Source organism: Grampus griseus (assembly GCF_964374135.1).
Source record: "Grampus griseus genome assembly, chromosome: 5".
In the NCBI taxonomy this organism is placed as follows: Eukaryota; Metazoa; Chordata; class Mammalia; order Artiodactyla; family Delphinidae; genus Grampus; species Grampus griseus.
In genome coordinates this window covers 18,613,916-18,633,826 of record NC_138998.1, presented here as the reverse complement: position 1 = coordinate 18,633,826, position 19,911 = coordinate 18,613,916, and the positions used below count along the sequence as shown (strand labels likewise).

The following is a 19,911-nucleotide window of genomic DNA, read 5'->3' as shown; positions in this document are numbered from 1 at the left end:
AAAATACCCCATATTTTGTCAAATATACATATAATAGGTTTCCTTTGTTTGAGACTCTAATTTTATGAAGAGAGCTGCATAGCTATTCTGTGCTGGGAACAGAGGTGTGAGTGTGTCAAATCCCTAGCCACCATATTTCCACTGTGTCTTCCTGAAACCCATGCATGGGTGGGTGCTCCCACACTCCTTCAAATGGGCAACAGCCCCATCCCAGAAGCCATCCCAGAAGTCCTCTGTGTGCCCCTTCCTGCACAGCCCACATCTCCTTCCCTCTTCCCTAAAAATAACCATCATCCTGAATTTAGAGTAATCATTTTTTTACTTTTCTTTACAGCTTTATCACCCAAGTGCATCTCCAAACACTAAAATTTATTTTTGCCTTTGTGTGTGTTTGGGGGTCGGGGTTGGGTATTGGAGAAAGATTATGTCTTATACCAAGGAAGAGTGTTTTACAGTGGGCAATGGCTCTCAAGCTTTTCAGGGCAGTGGTTCTCAAGCTTGAATAAGCATCAGAATCACCTAGAGTGTTCATTAAAACACAGGTGGTTCACTGGGCTCCACTCCCATGTGGGCTGATTTACTACTTCTGGAGTGAGGACTGAGAATTTGCATTTCAAACACCAGTTCCCAAGTGATGTTAATGATGCTGGGTGAGGACCACACTTTGAGAATCATATACTCAGGATATGCGGGGTTATATCCAGGGATGCCGTAAATTGATCTTATCATAAACAGGCTTCTATTTCCAATAATCCTGTGAAAATCTGGATTCGCTGGCTCCAGAATTTCATAATGCACCTGTTTATTCTTTCCGCTATGCTGAATGATGATAATTTGCTTAACCGGTCCCCTTGTGCCCAGCCAGAAGAGCCTAGGTCTGAGATCCTGTGAGCTCTTGCTGTATGTAGAGCTCCCATCTGGTGCCAAACCACTGCTCTACAAAGGCCAGAAGAACTAGGGTGGCCAAGTTCTCTTGGGTGACTAGCCTTTAGAGTTTCGATGCATTTCTTTCAAGAGAGATTACTGAAATCCTAAGATTCTCCATTTTGCTCACAGAAGCCAGAAAGAAAGATTCTCGTTTCCAGCCACACCAAATAGTCAAACACAAATTGTTCTTTGCAACATCCTTTCACCTTCATGCCATTTGCCACTCCAGCGATACCGCTGAATAAACTGAAACTATGAGTTTGATGGTGGTACAAACATAAGTGCAGACTCAATCTCTTCTAGCAAAATTCATATGAGGTAAAAAGGAAAGCGCTATAGAAAGGGGAAAATCTAACATTTTTTTCCTACTTTCTTTTCATCACTCCATGTGTTGGGTGTTGTGGTAGCCAGTCTCCAAGATGGCTCCAGTGATCCCTGCCACCTATGTTGTCCCCTCCTATCTTATACCAGGGTTGGCCTGTGTGACCAATAGAATACAGCAGAAGAGATGGCATGTAACTTCCGAGATGAGGTATAAAAGCCTGCAGCTTCCATCCTCCATCCTGGGCACGCTCTCTCTCTCTCTCTTTCTCTCTCTCTCATGACTCATTCTAGGAGGAACCAGCTGCCTTGTGGCAAGCAGCTCCGTGGAAAGGGCCGCATTGCCAGGGACTGAAGCTTCCTGCTGAGAGTCACATGAGTGACCTCGAAAGTGGATTCTCCTCCCCCCAGTCAAGCCTCGGATGACAGCAGACCCCGATGACACTGTAACTACAGCCTCTTGAGCCATCCTTAGCTAGAACCTGAGCTAACCTGCTCCTGGCTTCCTGGCCCCGTGAGGGAAAGAAAATGTTTATGGCTTTAAGCTGCTAAGTTTAGGGGTAATCTGCTATGCAACAGTTAATAATAAATACAGGTGCTTTTCCAATGATACCCCACTTAAGCCTCTAACAACCCTGAGGGATTGTTATTGTCATATTTCACTGAATCTAAGATGCCATTGAGGACTTCCCTGGTGGCGCAGTGGTTAAGAATCCGCCTGCCAATGCAGGGGACATGGGTTCGAGCCCTGGTCTGGGAAGGTCCCACATGCCGTGGAGCAACAAAGCCCGTGCATCACTACTGAGCCTGCGCTCTAGAGTCTGTGAGTCACAGCTACTGAGCCTGCGTGCCACAACTACTGAAGCCCGTGCGCCTAGAACCGACGCTCCACAACAAGAGAAGCCACCGCAAGAAGTCCGTACACTGCAACGAAGAGTAGCCCCTGCTCTCTGCAACTAGAGAAAGTCCGTGCGCAGCAACAAAGACCCAACGCAGCCAATAAATAAACGTTCCTTTAAAAAAAAGAAAAAAGATGCCCCATTTATTCAATGAACCATTAAGAAAGGAAAGAAATGCTGTTAGACTATGACATGCCTTCACTTGTAAGATGTGCTCCAATTTCAGGTATATGTAACAAAAATGTGTATCTTAGAATTGATAATGTTATCTGCTTTTTTTTTAATTTATGTTTTACCTACTTTCAGATTTATTTACTTATTTATTTTTACATCTCACATATTATCTGCTTTTTAAGGCAGGAATTTCTTCTCATGCACTGGGGAAATGAAAGCTTTCTCTTCATCCCCATTATTTAGCTTTCTGTGGAGTAGCTGCTTAGTATACACCCGTTAAGAGGTTTTGTTTTTACTAAAAAGGTCAACATGACCTCTAGGGCAAAGCTGGACTCAGCACAGATCTTGTTCTTAATTATAGAGCTACATGGGAAAATTCTAAAAGACATAAGTTCTCCTAATTCTCATGTTAGGTTCCTTTCTCAGGTTCCTTTCTGGATTCTTAATCAACGCTGTCCTGTATGTTTCCTCTTTGTGATGTGCAAATGTACTGCATATGTGGCCCTTTAACACCAGCCGGAGGCAGCTCCCAGCTCCTTGGAAGAGCTGACGTGAGGGTCCACGCCAGCATTCTCGCTTACTTTATCTGAGCCAGACATTATCACTCCCACTGGACGTATGAGGGAAGACACATTAAGAAACTTGCTTAAGGTAACAAAACTAGAAAGCGACAAAGGCTGGGGTTCTAGGAAGCTATTCTTACTGCTACGTCTCCCACGTCACTAGGCCTTCTCCAAAGAGCAGTGGTGTGGCCTCTCTCCTGACCTTAAATGATATTCACAGCAAAGCACAAAAGGCTGCTAATTCCTGTGAGAGTTTTCAGTGGTCTCTGAATACGTCTTTTACATGAATAGCAAGCTGTCTTTCATCTTGGGAACACAGAGTGTTTCGTAAATGTTATCTCATTAGTCTTCACAGCAGCAGACCTTTTCAAACAAATGAGTTAATGTTTGCAGAAAAGTCCTTGAGATTTGAAGACTATAGGCACAGCATGAAGGTACAACATTGTTCTAAAGCCTGAAAAGCTGTCGTGGAGTCACAGCTTTGGAGACCTCTTCTATGAAAATGTCAGACTTTCCAAGGGATGGAGAGAGGCAGAATTGGAGGAGATAGAGGAGGCAGAATTGGGGGAGGCAGAGCCAACAAAGCCATCTGTGGTTTGGAGAGGGAGTAGATCTATAGAGCAGAGCTGCCAAAGGGGATTCCGTTGGCAGCTCTGATCAGTTATTAGCGATTGCCTGATAAGCTGAGTATAGAAGGATCCTAAGGCCATGTCTGGGCTCATTGGGAATGATTGGTGATGTCTGCCATGGGGACAGGACTGGAGAGTTTAAAGCATATGTTCCAGGAAGTTGCCCTTCTTGCTACAGATCAACCTGGGCTGCCTATTAGAATCCGCTGAAGGGCTTTTTAAAAAAATACTGGTACCCAGGCCTCATCCTAGACCAAATGAATCAGTTTCAGGGAGTGAGGCCTGGATATCTATATATTGATATTTTTTAAGTGCCACGTGATTCTAATTGATATCCAGGTCTGAGATCCACTGAAGTGAGATTATCACTTTCTAGGGCAGTAGTTCTCAGCCTTGACAGTACATTGGGATTACATGGATTGTATTAAAAATGTATTGATGTCTAGATTGCTAGCCTGAATGTCCTGATTCAATTGATCTGGGGGGTGGTCTAGACACTGGGAATTTCAAAAGCACAGCAATTTTTTTTTTATAGACAATTTTTTTAGAGCAATTTTTTTTATAGACAATTTTTTTAGAGCAGTTTTAATTTTAGCAAAATTGAACAGAAAGTACAGAGAGTTTGACTCACATATACCCTCTGCCCCCGTGCAGATACAGCCTCTTCCATTATCAGCATCCTCCACCAGAGTGGTACATTTGTTACAACTGATGAACCTACAAGACACATTATAATCGCCCAAAGTGCATTGTTCACATTAGGATTCACCCTTGGTGTTACACATTCTATACCTGAGCACCATTCTTCCATCTGGGACATCTCCACAAACCATCAAACTCTGATGTTCTCTCCTGCATAAGGAGCCCTGAGGATGTGGACATGAATATTTCTCTCATTATACAAGATGAGACTCACCGTTGCCCCTAGGGTGACACTTCCCTGGGCCAAAGAAACACCCAGTAGTTCACAGTTGACCTGACTCAAAGGGCTCCCTGACCCTCTGGCCATGGGCGCTGAAGACTGATTCACCGAGCTTGCCTTTGCAGAAACTGGTTACTAATATGTCATTTCATTTCTGTCTCTTTCCAGCCTCCAGCTTTGCCTGTGATACAACCATGGCATGTCCTTTCCCCTAGTACCTCTGCACCCATGCACAAGGGGAAGTATTGGCAAATGCAGGTGGAAGTTGTTTTTCAACCTTTGCAGGGTTTTGTAGGTTTCATATATCACTGCCCATACTTACATACAAGCCCACCTCGTGATAAACACATTTGGACTCAGAAATGGAGTTGGTGGGAGAACTGGCTTGACCCTAAATTATGGAGGGATGAAATATCTTATGATTGGGTTATTTATATCTCTGAAATTCTCCTGTCTCTCCTACTCAGAGAGGTCTCCCACTTGGAGACTAAGACAGCTACAATAGAAATTTTTTCTCCAAAATTGTGACATTGGAAGTTAGGACTCCCCCAAAACCTAGGGAGCTGGATTGCTTAAAGGGTACATAATATTTTCCTATAGAATTGGAGCAAGATGTACAAAGGTGGTACCCTGCACACCTATTCAAGAGCAGAAGAAATGAACAGAGTACATATCAGAGATCCTGTCCATTGAACAGGCAGCAGCTAATTATACTGAAATTTTTCTTTTCATCCTAAGCTCCCCGTTGTCATTGAAGGATTCCTCTGACCTCTAACCTCTATGGTTCTTTCATGAGTTTATCATGTTTCCAGCTCTGTGCTTTCTTTTTCACCTGCTGTTCACTTTCTTTCCAAAACGGCAACCTTAGGGTCTGATAGTTAAATAATTTGGGAAGTTTTGAGTTAACCAGGCTTTTACAACAAGAATCTTAGAGCTTAGGAAATGAGTGTGATGAATCTTCAGGAAGATTTGTATTGAGAGCACTCTTTTCCAGGCTTTTTTTTCTTTTTTTTTTCCTAGACGTTTTCAAGGACATGTCATAGGATATCTGTTTAGTTTAGAAGATGCTGATGAAGTTTCAGATAGAGACTGCTATCTCTTCCTCTGTTCTGAGTTGAATTGTGTTCCCTCAAAAAAGACACACTGAAGTTGTAACACCCAGCACCTCAGAATGTGACTCTATTTGGAAATATGGTCTTTATAGAAGCAATCAAGTTAAAACAAGGTCATTAGGGTGAGCCCTAATGCAATACTACTGGTGTCCTTGTAAAAAAGGGGAATCTGGACACAGAGATAGACATATACAGAAGAAAGACGATGTGAAGAGGCACGGGGAAAAGATGACCTTCTACAAGCCAAGAAATTCCTGAGGCTACCAGAAGCTAAGAGAGGCCTGGAACAGAACCTTCAGAGGGAGTGTCGTCTTGCTGACACCTTGATATCAGACTTCTGGCCTCCAGAAAAGTGAGACAATAAATTTCTGTTGTTCTAAGCTATCCAGTTGTGCTATGTTATTATGGTGGCCCTAGGAAACTAATACATCCCCTAATATCCATTCTTCTAGTTAGATGGTAGGCAAATTGGGTTCATTTTTTTCTCTCTCTACTTCTTCTTTTTAAAACATTTGAAAATTTTTATAATAAGCTTAAAAATAACAAAAATATTCATTTTTCTCCTCTTCCACTGTCATAGAATATCAACTTTTAGCTAGGCAAATGGGCAACTAGGCTAGAGGTCAGCAAACTCTTTCTGTAAAGGGCCAGATAGGGACCTATCTTAGGCCTTGTGGGTCATGTGTTCACTGTCACAACTACTCAATTCTGCCATTGTAGCAGGAAAGCAACCATAGACAATATGTAGACAAATAAGCATGGCTGTGTCCCCATGACTCTATTTACAAAAACAGGCAGCAGACCAGATTTGGCCCGTGAGCCATAGTTTGATGACCCCTGATCATTGAGCATCTACTGCATGCTAGGCTCTGATTTAGGAGCTGGGGATACAATAGTAAGCAATATCGTCAAGAACTCTGTCTGCTGGAACTTGGAAAGCTCCAAGCTGTGTCTTCAGCACCTTGTGCAGTGCAGGCCACACGATGTGCAATCCAGAAATATCGAACCAGTAAGTGATTGACAGTCCCCTGGCAGGAAGAGATGAACCAAGCTTTGGTGTCGCTGGGCCAAGGGGAAACTCTGGGCCCCCTGAGATGCTAACTAAAGCCCAATGAAAGAATCTCCATTGACAGTTTGATTCCTTAACAAGGCAAAAACAAACCAGCCTACATCAATAAGTTCTTATATGCACCAAAAAAAAAGACATGTACAAGAATGATCATAGAGACATATTTCCTGGAAACAACCCAAATAGCTGTTAATAGAGTTATGGGTAAATCAACTGTAGTATATTCAAACAATGGAACACCATACAGCAAAGGAAACGAACAAACTACTGCTACATGAGGTGACACAGATGAATCTCAAAAATATTGCAAACTGAAACCATCTACTCCCCACCCTGAGCTTGGATACTGAGGACTGACACCATAAACCACTCCAGGGCTTACTGTTTATTAGGATTTTATTATTCCATAGTCTTTGTTAGCATAGCTTTACTATTCCAGGACACTCTTGCCCAGGCAAACAACTTTATTGTTCATTATAGGAACTTCCTGAAAGACCTATCATCTCGTCAATAGAAAATATCAACCGTTTCCAACTCAAGAGTCTTTGAACCTCTCACCTCAAAATTCTTGCCTTACTCTTCCCAACAATCCTAAAAGATATCATAATTCTTGTTAATCCTATTCAAGCCTTCCCATCAAAAGATTCACCTTAAACCAGAATTAAAATCTCAAATTCAACTTTTCCTTCCCCCTCCAACACACTACCAAAGGTCTTTCAAGGTGGTGTTCTCCCTGACGGCAGTAGGCAATACACTCAGCTTTGTCTTATGAACAGATTGTCCTGGTGATATGCCAGGAGCCAGCATTCAACAGCATAATGTGTAGTGAGAAAAACCAGACACCAAAAAAACATGCTTTATGCTTCAATTTATATTGAGTTCAAGAATAGGCAAAAATAATCTATGCTGATGGAAATCAGAACTGTAGCTACTCGAGAGGTACGTATTGCCTGGGAGACGACATGAGAGAGTTTTCTGGATGCTGGAGATGTCCTGTATCTTGATCTAGATGGTGGTTACATGAGTATAAACAAATATAAAAGTTCGTTGAGAAGTACATTTTTTGCGCATTTTACTGCATGTAAAAAAAGGAGGATTTAATAAAAGATTAAAAATTTTTTGTTAAAGTTCAAAATTTAATAGGTGTCAGAGATTATGGGGAGAGCTGACTGTAGTTTTTAAATTATTGCTTTAGTCAAGGGGTCGCCTTACATGACGTGGAGTCAGGTATTGTGAGAGATCCCAACATGGAGACCTCGGTTTTGCTTTCAAACCCTTCTAGGCATCATGTACACCTGAGACAGGAGAGGTCACTGCCATTGGCCTTGAACCCTGCACATGAATCGGTGATATTTGTACACATGTAACAAAGGAGGTTGTGGTGAGAATTAGCAATTGGAACACACAGTCTTCCACATACAGGATGCAACTTGTGAATATAGACATCTTGAAACAGCCCTTCTTAGGGACTTACAGTGTTACTCCTATAAAAACCTAATGTGTGGGCTATTGCATAAAGGGACTCACCACCCCTTCCTCTATTGTAAGGATGTGGCTACATCAGTTAAGATTACATCCAGAATTGTGTTGACAAAACTGGGGGTAGAGACAGTGTAGATGGGTTCTGCTCTCATTATTTGTGGGATTCACCCATGTTGTCTCGTTTGCAGTAGTCTGTTCCTTTTAATTGCTATATAGTAGGAAAATGTGTGTACATATGTGGTGAGTGTGTGTGTGTGTGTGTGTGTGTGTGAGAGAGAGAGAGAGAGAGAGAGAGAGAGAGAGGGAGGGAGGGAATCTGTTTGATCTGTTCCAAGAATTAACATGAAATCCAGCTCCAGAAAGGCCTAGCAGACTTCTATAACTGCAGTATTCAAAATAAGTATCTAAATTGACAAAGATATACACACACACACACAGAAATATTTCATGTGAAAAGGGAAGGAGGAACAATTTGTACTACTTTTGGGTAGGTGACTCAGTTCCTCTACTTGTTCAAACACGTTGGATCATTTTCACAAACCAGGCTGAGCCAAGTCCTATAAACCCACGCTGTTGTTAACCCTCCTCTCATCTCAGAAAAGTAAAATGAGGAAAATTCGGGCTGTGCTACAAAATGTCCTGATAAAAGGCCAATGCTTAAAGTAGAAGTATTTCATTACTTTCATTTTTAAAATGAAAAAACAGATACGTATTTGATATTTATAAAACATCTCATTTAGTAGCTAGACGACGTAGATACCATGTACTTATGTTTCCCAAACACAGAGTGGAAATTATGGTTTTCCCCATAATATTTTTTAGCCTGTAGTCACTGCCAATCTCACCTGGCTCATCCCTCCACCTAACTGCAGACACAATTATTCTCCAGTGTTTACCATGGAAGGATTCCTCTGTTCACCCACAAGAACAATGGTTTTCTCGTACACTTGGGAAGTGTCCTTTAAAGACTGTGGACTGTTCCCTGAATTTTAGGAGCTGAATCTTTCTTTTCTCTTTTTTGTTTTCTTCCCCAAAGTAGTATATGTTTATAGGAGACACTTCAGCAAGTATAGATAAGCAAAATGAATCAAGACAAAAATCACCCAGAATCTGATCCAAATTACTTTTTAGTGTATGCATATGTTATAAATATAAATATGCATAATATTTTACTGTGTTGACTACATTTTATCAAACCAGTTCCTTGTTGTCAGACATTTAAGCTCTTGTCATTTTTCTAGGTATAATCAATACTCCCAAAATTATCCCTGGAAACTGAACATCCTTGATGATCCTCTTAAAATAATGGTCTAGGGTTTCCCTGGTGGCGCAGTGGTTGAGAGTCCACCTGCCGATGCAGGGGACATGGGATCGTGCCCCAGTCCGGGAAGATCCCACATGCTGCGGAGCGGCTGGGCCCGTGAGCCATGGCTTCTGAGCCTGCGTGTCCGGAGCCTGTGCTCCGCAACGGGAGAGGCCACAACGGTGAGAGTCCCGCGTACCGCAAAAAAAAAAAAAAAAAAAAAAGGTCTAAAGGTAAAAATATTGGGTTAAAAAGGATGGGCAGACTTTCTAGATTGTCGCTTTTCTGAAAAATTGCACCAAATCCCATACCCGTTCATACTAGGGTAAGTGTCAGAGGAAACGTAATCAAAGAGATCTCACACACGTACAAAAAAGAGATTGTAGTGAAGGTACCATTCCATCAATTTCCTTAGATTTCAATTCAAGAGATTTCCTTTATGCAGGTGGTTATTTGCACATCTGGTAAGTACGGTAAAATGATCCTCAGAAGGAACTATCTAACCTTGAGGCCACGTGTGCTCTTCAGGTGATTCAGTTTCTACAGAAATTTTTGTTTTTATGTTGCCAGGCGATGATAAGCTGTTTCGGTACAATCCCTGAGGGAATTTCCAGCTGAATTGAGGGGTTTAGACTATTACAGACCCAGAGTGTGAGCTATGAATAGAAATAAACTAGGGTAGAAGGGAACTTGTGTGAGCTATTTCCTCTGGACAATGGCAATGTCTACTGTGAAAGGATTTACAAACTAGAGGAAACGTTGAGTCACTCAAATCTGGGCTCTGATGGAGATGACTGAGGTCACAGGGGTCTGTCAAAGCTCCCTTTGGTGGGCAGAGAGTCTGAGTTCCAGTATTGAAGGAGACAAGACTCCAGCACCTGGGCAGGGGCAGCAGAGGAGGTGGAGGGGGCCAAGGAAAGAAGTGGGTTTTCATGTTAGACTGACCTGGATTTAAGCATAGTCTTATCACTTGCTAAAAATGTGGCCTTGGGTAGACTACTTAACCTCTCTGGTCTTAGACTCTATACAATGGAGACAAGTATCCCCTACTTGGGCTGTTGAGAGAGTTCAGTGAAATAATGTGTGTAGAAACGAAGTACAGTAATTGACATAGAACTCAATAGTTGAGTTGCTATTATTACTATCATGGTTAATAATCATTATTTCCATTTCCTTTGAGGACAAATTTAGGAGGGAAAAATGCTTATGACTGATCATTATGCCTCTTTTTTGGATGCACGGGTTCTTAGCCTGGTGTCTAAGAACTCCTAAGAGGCCCATGGATAGATATCTGTGGTGGGAGGAGGTGTTAAACTTGGATGGGAAAAAAATTTGTCACGGTTTTTATTAACGTCTAATGAAAATGTAGTATTTCCTTTATTGTGACTGCAGGCTACAAATCACAGCAGTATCAGCAACACTGATTGTCCTTTGAACAACAACACAAAATTACACATCTTTTCAGTATCACATTAAAATTGTTGCATGTATCTCAAAATATCATTCAATTGGAATCATATTTCAAAAGTACAGTAGTTCTTAGACTCCCCCCTCCTTAGCCCACTGCTAAATCACACGTGATCATTGTTTTCCAGTCTACAGATGTTGGTGTGATGGAGTTGCCTATCAAGACAACTATCTTATAATTTTAAAAACTATTTTGATAAAATAGTCATATATCTGGGTTTACTTTGTCGTCCTATGTCTTTGTTTTATGCATTTTAAACAGTATTCCTCAAAGGAGTCCATAAGCTTCACCAGACTGCCAGAAAGACAGAGGCAGGAGACCTGGCTCTTAGGAGGAGTTCTGCTGTCTAACAACCAGTGAAGCTTCTTTATTCACTAGTTTGCCTGTTGCATAGGCCAATAAACTCCAAAAGCTGACAATTTCTGAAGACAATTCCCAATAGGTCAGGGGATCCTGTCACTGGAGAGAGCCTAACGATAAAACAGATGTAAGATATCGAGAGAAAATGTCTGTTACATTCCTCAGGAGCTGGATGTCTGGAGCACCCAGTGGAAAGGAAGGTTGCCTAACTAAGATGATGGCCCAAATGCAAGGATAGCAGAGGAAGGTGGAAGAGGAGGGAGAAGATGAAGAAGAGAAAGTAGGATAAAGAAACCAGAAGACACAAAGCCCCTAGCAATGGAGACCGTACAACCTGCAGACTGGGAAAAAAAAAAAAAAAAAGGAAGAAAAAAGGAGGAACTTGGAACAAAGGATGATGAAACTAAACAACAAAATGGTAGTGAATACTTTATTTGTTGTATTTAAACAAGCAAATTGGGGGGGGGGTATTTCCTCATGGTCCTCCCGCCCTTCCTCCCCCATGTTCCCATGATGCTGATCAACTGCTTTATTCCGTTCCCCATCTTTCTTCTTGTCCAATTATCCAGGCCTTTCTCTTTTTAAATCCATGATCCTCAGTCTTGTCTTTGAAGGACGAAAAGCTTTCCACGTGTTAGGAAAATTCAGGATCTGGTAGTCCTTGCGACAACTCGCTGCATGTGTATTTTGACTCATTCATTTGGCTTCACGCATTCTCAACCTGTCCTCCCACGCCAGGTAAGTATCTGTCTCTTTTATAACACGAATCAATTCAAAAGGTCCCTTGTTAGAGATTTGCAGGCAGGCAAATGGGAAACACCATATAAACAGTGAAAAAATACATCTTTTCAGGTTGTTGGATTTTCTCCTTAACGGTCTTAAAAAAAGCAACTAGAAATCTTTCATTTCATAAACACATGCACATATAAATATTTACAGTAGTAATCAGAATGTGATATTTATCCTTGTAAATGTTTCTCAAAAAACATGACCTCGGCCAGAGTTTATCTCAGGTAGGCTGAGAACTGTCACTCAGTTTGTAAATTACCTCCAGAGTGTGGTTTATTTTCTTATGCCTAAAAAAAAAGAATTTCTTTGCTAAGTTCAAACAGACATCCCGTGAAGATGCCAGTCTTTACACACACTTATAAAAGTAGAACATGTGCTGTATGACACACTAGTACAAAGTTTTACAAATTATTACAAGTAAATTATATAAATTACAGTGACATTGAGGAAGATTGTAGTTTTATCTTGGGGTGGTTCTTCTAGCAATCATATTGCTGTAAAGAAAATGAAATAAGCATCAGGTTCTGATCAGGCTAAACAATGATGACATTTCAGTGCTTTAAATTCTTGTTTTAAGCAAACGTAAAGCAGACTGATCTCAGCTTCAGCAGAGGTTGGGTCAACAATACTGAGAGCTTTGACAATGCTCACAAAATGTTTCCTAAACAAACCAGACTGTTGTCCTTCCCCAGTAAAAGCTGCAGAAAGAGGCCATGGAAACTGCAGTTTATGATGCTTGGCTGGCTTTGAATATGCTTGGGGTGGGTTTTTAATCTCAGGGATTTAAGAGATAATGCCTTGGGAGTTTCACACTGATGGGGGCTCAAGGCAGGCAACTTTTGAATTAAATGCTACAGAGTTACAGATTTGACTCATCTACATTAAAAACCTTGCTCTTTGAAACTGTCTTTTGTCTTACAAACAAACTTAACAGATCTGACCCGCAGTGCCTGGGAAGAAGCCTCCCTACAGTGACTCAGATGGGAAACCCAGTGGGACTCTTGGTTCCCCCCACTCAGAGGAGAGTGTCATTCTGCCGAACCACTACAGCAATTTTGGTCGTTGACACTTATGCCCGTCCCCTAGATGCACCAGCGCTGAAGTGCAGTGGGTTCTCACCTAATTTAAACTCTGCCTTGTAGGAAATTCAAGGCTAAAGATAGCTTATTTTATAGTAATCCCAAGAGCATTCTTTGCCTCCCCCACCGCAACCATATTGCCTGGAAACAACTCCGAATTGAAGGCTTTCCACGCCGCTGTTTTCTTGGAAATTTGGCAAGCTCCCAAGGCAATTATTAGTTTTGCTGTATTTGCCTGATAAGGAAATCTAGAATTTTATTTTAACTTCCCCTCAAAAATCGTAGAAAGTTTCCATCTATGTTCAGCAAAGTTTTTCACGGTAGCAATGGGCTTTTTGTTTTCATTAGGTTTTGTCTTACTTTCAAAGAAAGTTAGGAGACCTTGAACCAGAGAAGTGAATGCTTAGGAAAATACAAATTAAGTAAGGTTTTCTTTATCTAATCCTGCTTTACAGAATAAGACATAAAAAAAAAAAATTGGACCAAAGCTGGACTTCCATCAATTCAGTAATATATGTTTTTTAGGAAAATATAGAAACAAAACCTTTCCTTACTAACAAATGCGTATTTCTCCTCAAAATCATATCCCCAGGAAACAAGTGCTTCCTGGTTTTCTTTCACAGTGAAAGACTTTTAATGAGCTGCTATTCAAAGGCTACTAGTGATTCTCTAGGCTTAGCTGTTTGAGCATTATTGTGACTCCTTATTAGGAAGGAACTGTAGAAAACCCAACAGAACAGCAAGTGCTGCATACAGGTTAAGAGAAGGAGCTATGGCACAAAATGACGCAGGGTTTGAAGCCTGTTACTTCCTTACTAGGTGATCTTAGAAATGTTGCTCAATCTCTGCATCATAGGCTTTTCTGGAATAGGGGTTTAGCACAATGCTTAGGGCCATGGATGATGGCTGTTACTTGTGTATACTAGTTGGGAATGTGAGAGCAAGCAATGAAAGGACACTTCTTTTGTGTCTCTGCAACCAGAGCAGGGGCAGTGGGTTAGATCCTGAAGGGGCACTCTGTCTATGGGTGACATTGTTTTATATTCACAGGGCCAGCTACAAAAAACCAAGATAACCCAGTGACTGTGACACTCAAGGAAGCTTACTATTGAGTGCAAAACTGAATGCTGTAAATGCTATGCCACAAAAATGGAAAAAACACTGGTAGTTGGAGCAGGGTTTGATGTTGGCTTTTTTCTCTAGGGTGAAAACTATGGTGCATTTTTACACAGATTCTTACCTGTTGGCGAGAGCAGCAATAACCACAGATGCCCCCAAGCACTCCGTTTATTATTTGAAAGAGACACAAGATGAATTCAATTCCACCAAGTGCCAAGAGGATAGAAAACAAAGAGACATTCCATTCCACTGCATGCTTGGGTTCAATGCACTGGGACCATGTGGAGCTATCCAGAAGGTAACTGTGGATAAAAAGAGAAACTTCTGACATATGGCCACACCCAGTGGGATGTCTCACAAGCATACTTTTTGTGTGGTGTTCTTTCATTAATCAATAGATTTCTTCAATGCCCTATATCAGATTCTTCCAATCCAAGTCATTCCACAAAATGAGGAATTTAGCCCAGATCTTGTTGCCGTAATAAACAAGAAATTCAACAAAGATTATGGAACACTCGGTGTGGGTTAGACATCAAGACAGAGCTGGGGATATAATGGCCTGGGTTCTGTCCTGGAAAAGCATCACTTAAGAGAAGAAACAGTAGCTAATCTCAGTGTAACCAGTACACTGATCAGGTAAACCAAGGGTGAAGGGGCCATAGAGGAAGGACACCTAACTTAGGCCAGGGAGAAGAGCTGCTTATGCATCTGGTCCACAAGTCTGAGCTCCATGAAGGTAGGAACCAGACCTATTCATCATTGTATATCCAATTCCCAAGCCAGTATCTGACACATAGTAAGTACTCAACACATTGGAAAAGTCATCGAATGATGAATAACAATCCGAAGTCACTGTAAAATGTTAGCAAACCACACTGGGGTCATTATCTGAACATATATATTCTTCATGAAGTAGGATTCAATCACGTGGGAAAATCTAAGATTGACTTAATTCCACTAAGAGATCTGGTATCATTCTTTCCTTATCACTTCTTCCTACCACAACAGAACAAAAGGGCTGCAAATTAGAGACCTCGCTTTGGAATGGTTCATTGAGCCAATCAGAAATTCAATTTGTTGATTACATACAAAAAAATTCTGTTCTCCTGGTCCCGTCTTTCTGCATATAAAGTGGAACAAAAATCCATAATTTCAGAACACAATATAAAAAATTTCTCTGGCTCCCCTTGGCTACTGAGCAACTAATCACTGGCTTGTTATTCCCCATATTGAAATCTCTGGACAAGTTGAAATTAGGAATAACACAGAAGCAGGAGGTTTCTTGCAGAAGCTGGGGTGGATCACGAGAGGGGCTATAAAATAACCAGCTATAAAAACATTGAATGATACTCTCACCTCTCCTTGGATTAATCATAATGTATTTTAGAGGTGGGTTTGTGCAGTAGATCATATGTTTTTGTATACATGTGTAACCAGTTTGTACTGGTACATTCAGTACGTTCACAACAAAGCATGAAAAGTATGAGCTGAAAAATCATGATCAATAACAATTTTGAGCACCAAAATTTCAAACTCCTGTGAGTGCTGATTTTCCTTCAGAAGCTACCATTGGGCTGTACCTGTTGAAAGCTAGTAGATAATATTAACAGCTAAGAATGGCACTGCTCATGATGAGTCAGCTTCTGTGACAAATATTTTATACATAGTATCTTATTAATCCTCCAGACAACTGCCATTGGCTTTATTTTATTACAGATGAAATAACTGAGGTGCAGAGAGCTCAGTTCACCTTTTCCTGGTTACTGAGACAGTAACTGCAGAGCTGAGATTGAGCCCAGGTCTATCTAATTCCATATTCATGGTCTGATGGCTTCATTATATGCTACAAAATTCATGGGAGACAAACATTCTTGAAAATACAAGGGCAATTCAAATTCACTATTCTTATTATTTTCACTCACAAATCTCATTACTAAACCTTTCAAAATTCAAAACAGAATGTCATTCATTTATCATTATGTACATCAGTTTCCATCAGCTATTTCTGTTCTTTTCTCAATAATGGATAAGAAATAAGTATCAACATAAAACAATGGAGCCACTTAAATTTTCCTGATGTTAAAGTCATGAATAAGATCTGTCTTATACCGCCTGATCACTTTAAATAAAGGATGTGTTATACACAGTTATTATGTTATATGTGAGTGTGTGTGTGTTTTGGGGGGGTAGTATGATTGACCCTGGGCTTTGGTTAAATTCATATGGTTTTCATCCATATTATATAAGGATTCCATAATATTTTCTTAGAAAATAGTAAAATTAACCAATTGCTCTGGCATAGTATACACACTGTATAAGCACAAACTTCACAGCTAGGCTGCCTGGGTTCAAATCATGACTGCCATGTCTTAGCAATGTGACTTTGCATAAGTTACTTCATCTCTCTGTGCCTCCACTTCCACATCTGTAAAGTGGCTGCAATAGTGGAAGTCACCTCATACCGTTATCACAAGGACTGAGTCAGTGAATCCATTAAAAAGCTTCTCTGGGTCAGGGACTGGGCATTCATCCTCTGATACCCCTTGCCTAAATTGTGCCTGAGTTAGTGAGAATAAACCTGGTTGAGAGGATGGATGAATGAATGGTTGATGCCTTTTTAGTTGGATGGGTTTACCACTATACACACGTGGTGGATAAGAATGTGCGACCTGATGGGGGTCAATCACTTACCCTCCCTCCGTGTTGGCAAAGGTGTAGTTCCATTGGCCACTGGCATCAAGACATCTTGGTCCCTCCGCTAAGCCCAGAGCTGCCACAATGACGCAGTAGCCAGATCCCGCAATTCCGATGAGAGCGGCCAGTACAGAAGAAAACATCTAGGGAAAGGAGGATCACCAGAAGTGAGACACAGAGCGTTGCAGCTACCTCTTAGGGACCACTTCCCCACCCGGCGCAGGAAAACCTACCGCGCATCTTTTGCCGCAGTCTTCGTGGCCGCCACAGCCGCAGCAGTCGTCCTGTTCCAGCCCCATGAAGATGAATGCTGGCAGGAACATCTGTTTAGAAAACACGCAAATTAAAGTCATTGTCTTTCCCCCGGTCCATAGGGTCAGTCAGGCTCAGCATCTTTTGGTAAAATAGTTTTCTTTCTGACACTGTTAAATGTCTTTGGGTTAGGTTGACAAAATATCTCAAAGAATGGAAACGCTGAGGAGAGAAAAAATGCTCTAAAGGGTAATATCCCTTTGTTTTCATGTAATGTATCACATCAGGTAGGGTCAGGTTGTAGCATGGGAGGGGTAAAATAATTACCTATACATGTGTTAATCCGTAAGAGTTCATAACATAGTTCCAGAGGCAAACTCTGTTCGGAAACTATTAAACCTTGTCTTTTAAGTCTGTTGGTTTGTTTGTTTTCTCTTGAAAACATAGAAGATAACAACAAATCTTCAACAGAATAACTGAAACTTTTTTATAAACAAGAGAGATGAAAGCTCTGTATAATAGAGGTGAAGTGCTTCTTTGAAGACACATTGCATGGTTGTAGCTTCACAATAAACCTCTTAAAATAACATAAGTTTGACATACTTTGAGTTCAAGATCAAAAGAAGTTTAAACAAGCAAGGTGTTGTCTTAAAGACAAATGATTATGAAATTAACTATACCTCAAAAAATAAAACAAAACAAAAACAGACCTGAGAACTAGTGGGGAAAAAAAAGACAAATGATTATGTTCACATGATGGTAATGCTTAAATTCAAAGCAGATTTGCCATACCATAGTTAGTGTATTAAGTCTAAGTATCTTTTACTTGACTAAGAAAAATGTTCTGTGTGGTATTAGCAATTCCATAAAACTTCTGTTCAAAATTCTCAATCTTAGCATTTCAAAGAGGCAAACTCAAGTTTGTCCACAGTATTTCCATGCTGTGGTTGAAACTAATACTTTCAGCTCCCAGGTTGGCAGGCAAATTCCTCTCACTTCACTTCAAAACAAACCTTGGAACAAACAACACATTCCACTATTACCTTCAACCACTGATTTGCTGCTAACTGAAGGATTTTTCCTAAATGCCACACAGCAAGCTTACATAAAGGAGAAAATTTATAGTCCTTTCTCAATAGCCGTGCACTCACAATTCAATATTTTTCTCTGTTACTGATGCCTGAGAATAAACAGCAGAGAATTTGGATCCAAAACTCTGTTGATTTAGACAGAGAACCAGTGGACTTCTCCCAGCACCCCAGAGCAAAGGTTAAATGACTACCTGCTCCGGGACTAGAAACTATAGTTTTTCAAATCTGATTTAAAAGCTAGTATCTGTTTCTAGCTGTAAAGTAAGAGAGTTTAGCAAAAAAGTAGTTCACTTTTCATTGAAAGGGGATTTTGTAAAACAACATCTAATAAAATCAATACACTATATCTATCTCAACTTTTGTATCATCTGCTTTCAAAAGAAGAATGAACAAAATTCCTGGATTTGGAAACATGCCTCATAGAAAACTTTCTATGAAAACATCTCGTCTAACAAGAAACAATTCTTTAAGGCTGGAATGATTCTGAATGACTTACCAGCAAACCTCCTCCTATGATGCCAGAGAAGAACCACACAAAGTGGCTAAGATGGTCTTCAGAAGCGTACTTTGTTTCTCCATTGGGAAAGTACAGCAAAATATTAGCTACGATGCAGACGATGGCGAGCCACACCAGAGAATGTCCGATGCATCGTGCGCACTTCCCGTAGCACATAGTGGCAGAGTTTATTTTTTCCCCCTTCACCCTGCGCCTTGGCTCGGTGATGGCCCAAATCAGATGAGAGCGTGCCTGTCTGCGGAGAAAGCAAAAGACATTCTCAGCCCATTCCTGCAACCTCTTAAATACTCGGAGTTCTAAGTCACCGGGTGGATGAGGTTCTTGGCTTTCATTGGTCCTGATGGCAGGCTCCGGTTGGGGGCGGGGGCGGGAGTGGAGGACGTGGGGGAATGTCCCGCCCTTCAAATGAAATCCTTGGGACAAGCGAAACCAGGGGCAGGACTTGAGAAACCGCCTCAGTCATAGCAAGAGAGAAGATGATTAATCCTCCACAAGGAATTCACTGTGTAACTCCTTCGCAGGATTAAAAAAAATCCACAGGAAATTCTAATATAACTTTCCAGTAAGTGCCAAGCGTCCACAGCATGACAGCTCTGGTTGGGGCTGTGATTTTGTTCCATGCAGCTGTCTGGACAGCTTCCAGTCTGAGGGCTCTGTGTTCACTTTCACCTCTGCACCGATTTAATCCGAGACCTGGGGCAAGTCTCCTGAGCTCTGAGCTCGTTTCCTTATCTGTTACAGGCAAGGTGTCCAAGCCATCACCCACGGATTTAAGGATGCTTTTGGGGAAAATTACAGAGCTGCCTTCTTTCCTCTGCCTCTGGTGTGCTCGGCAGGACTGCGCCTACTGTCCAGCCTTCCCGGACATCTGCCTCCAAAACAAATCTGGCACCACAACAAAGGTGGCATTAGTTAACACAAAGGGCTCAGGCACCGTTTTATTCCTGAGTACTGCTGTCAGGCGAAGGGTTGCCAGGAAGGTCTAAGGGAGGCCTAAAGTCTGGGAGAAGGATTAAAAAGAATAAGAAAGAAAAAGAAAGGAGCGGAAGAGAAAGGAACTTGGCAAGCAGAGTGGGGAAACAAGATTGAGAGGGTCTGGAATTACTGGGAGAAACACACATGGTTGAGCAGGGCACAGGGG

The 19,911-nt window shown here is 41.3% G+C and overlaps 1 protein-coding gene across 1 annotated transcript; it reads right to left on the bottom strand.

Annotated features, from left to right (window-relative positions):
* Positions 1-10,835: 10,835 nt before the first annotated feature.
* TM4SF1 (transmembrane 4 L six family member 1) lies at positions 10,836-19,085 on the bottom strand. The gene is made up of 5 exons (XM_082655230.1): positions 18,750-19,085; positions 17,144-17,233; positions 16,908-17,053; positions 14,338-14,518; positions 10,836-12,512 (listed from the first exon to the last, which is right to left on the bottom strand). The coding sequence occupies exons 1-5, from the start codon at positions 18,924-18,926 to the stop codon at positions 12,498-12,500; spliced, it is 609 nt and encodes a 202-aa protein (XP_082511356.1). The 5' UTR covers positions 18,927-19,085; the 3' UTR covers positions 10,836-12,497.
* Between the last annotated feature and the right edge of the window lie 826 nt (positions 19,086-19,911).

Coding starts and splice junctions, on each gene's coding strand:
- TM4SF1 (XM_082655230.1), bottom strand. CDS start 18,926: ATGTGCTACGGGAAGTGCGCACGATGCATCGGACATTCTCTGGTGTGG. Junction 17,234..18,749: donor TCATAGGAGGAGGTTTGCTG/GTAAGTCATTCA, acceptor TTTTCTAAACAG/ATGTTCCTGCCAGCATTCAT. Junction 14,519..16,907: donor TTTGCCAACACGGAGGGAGG/GTAAGTGATTGA, acceptor TTTTATCCACAG/TTACCTTCTGGATAGCTCCA.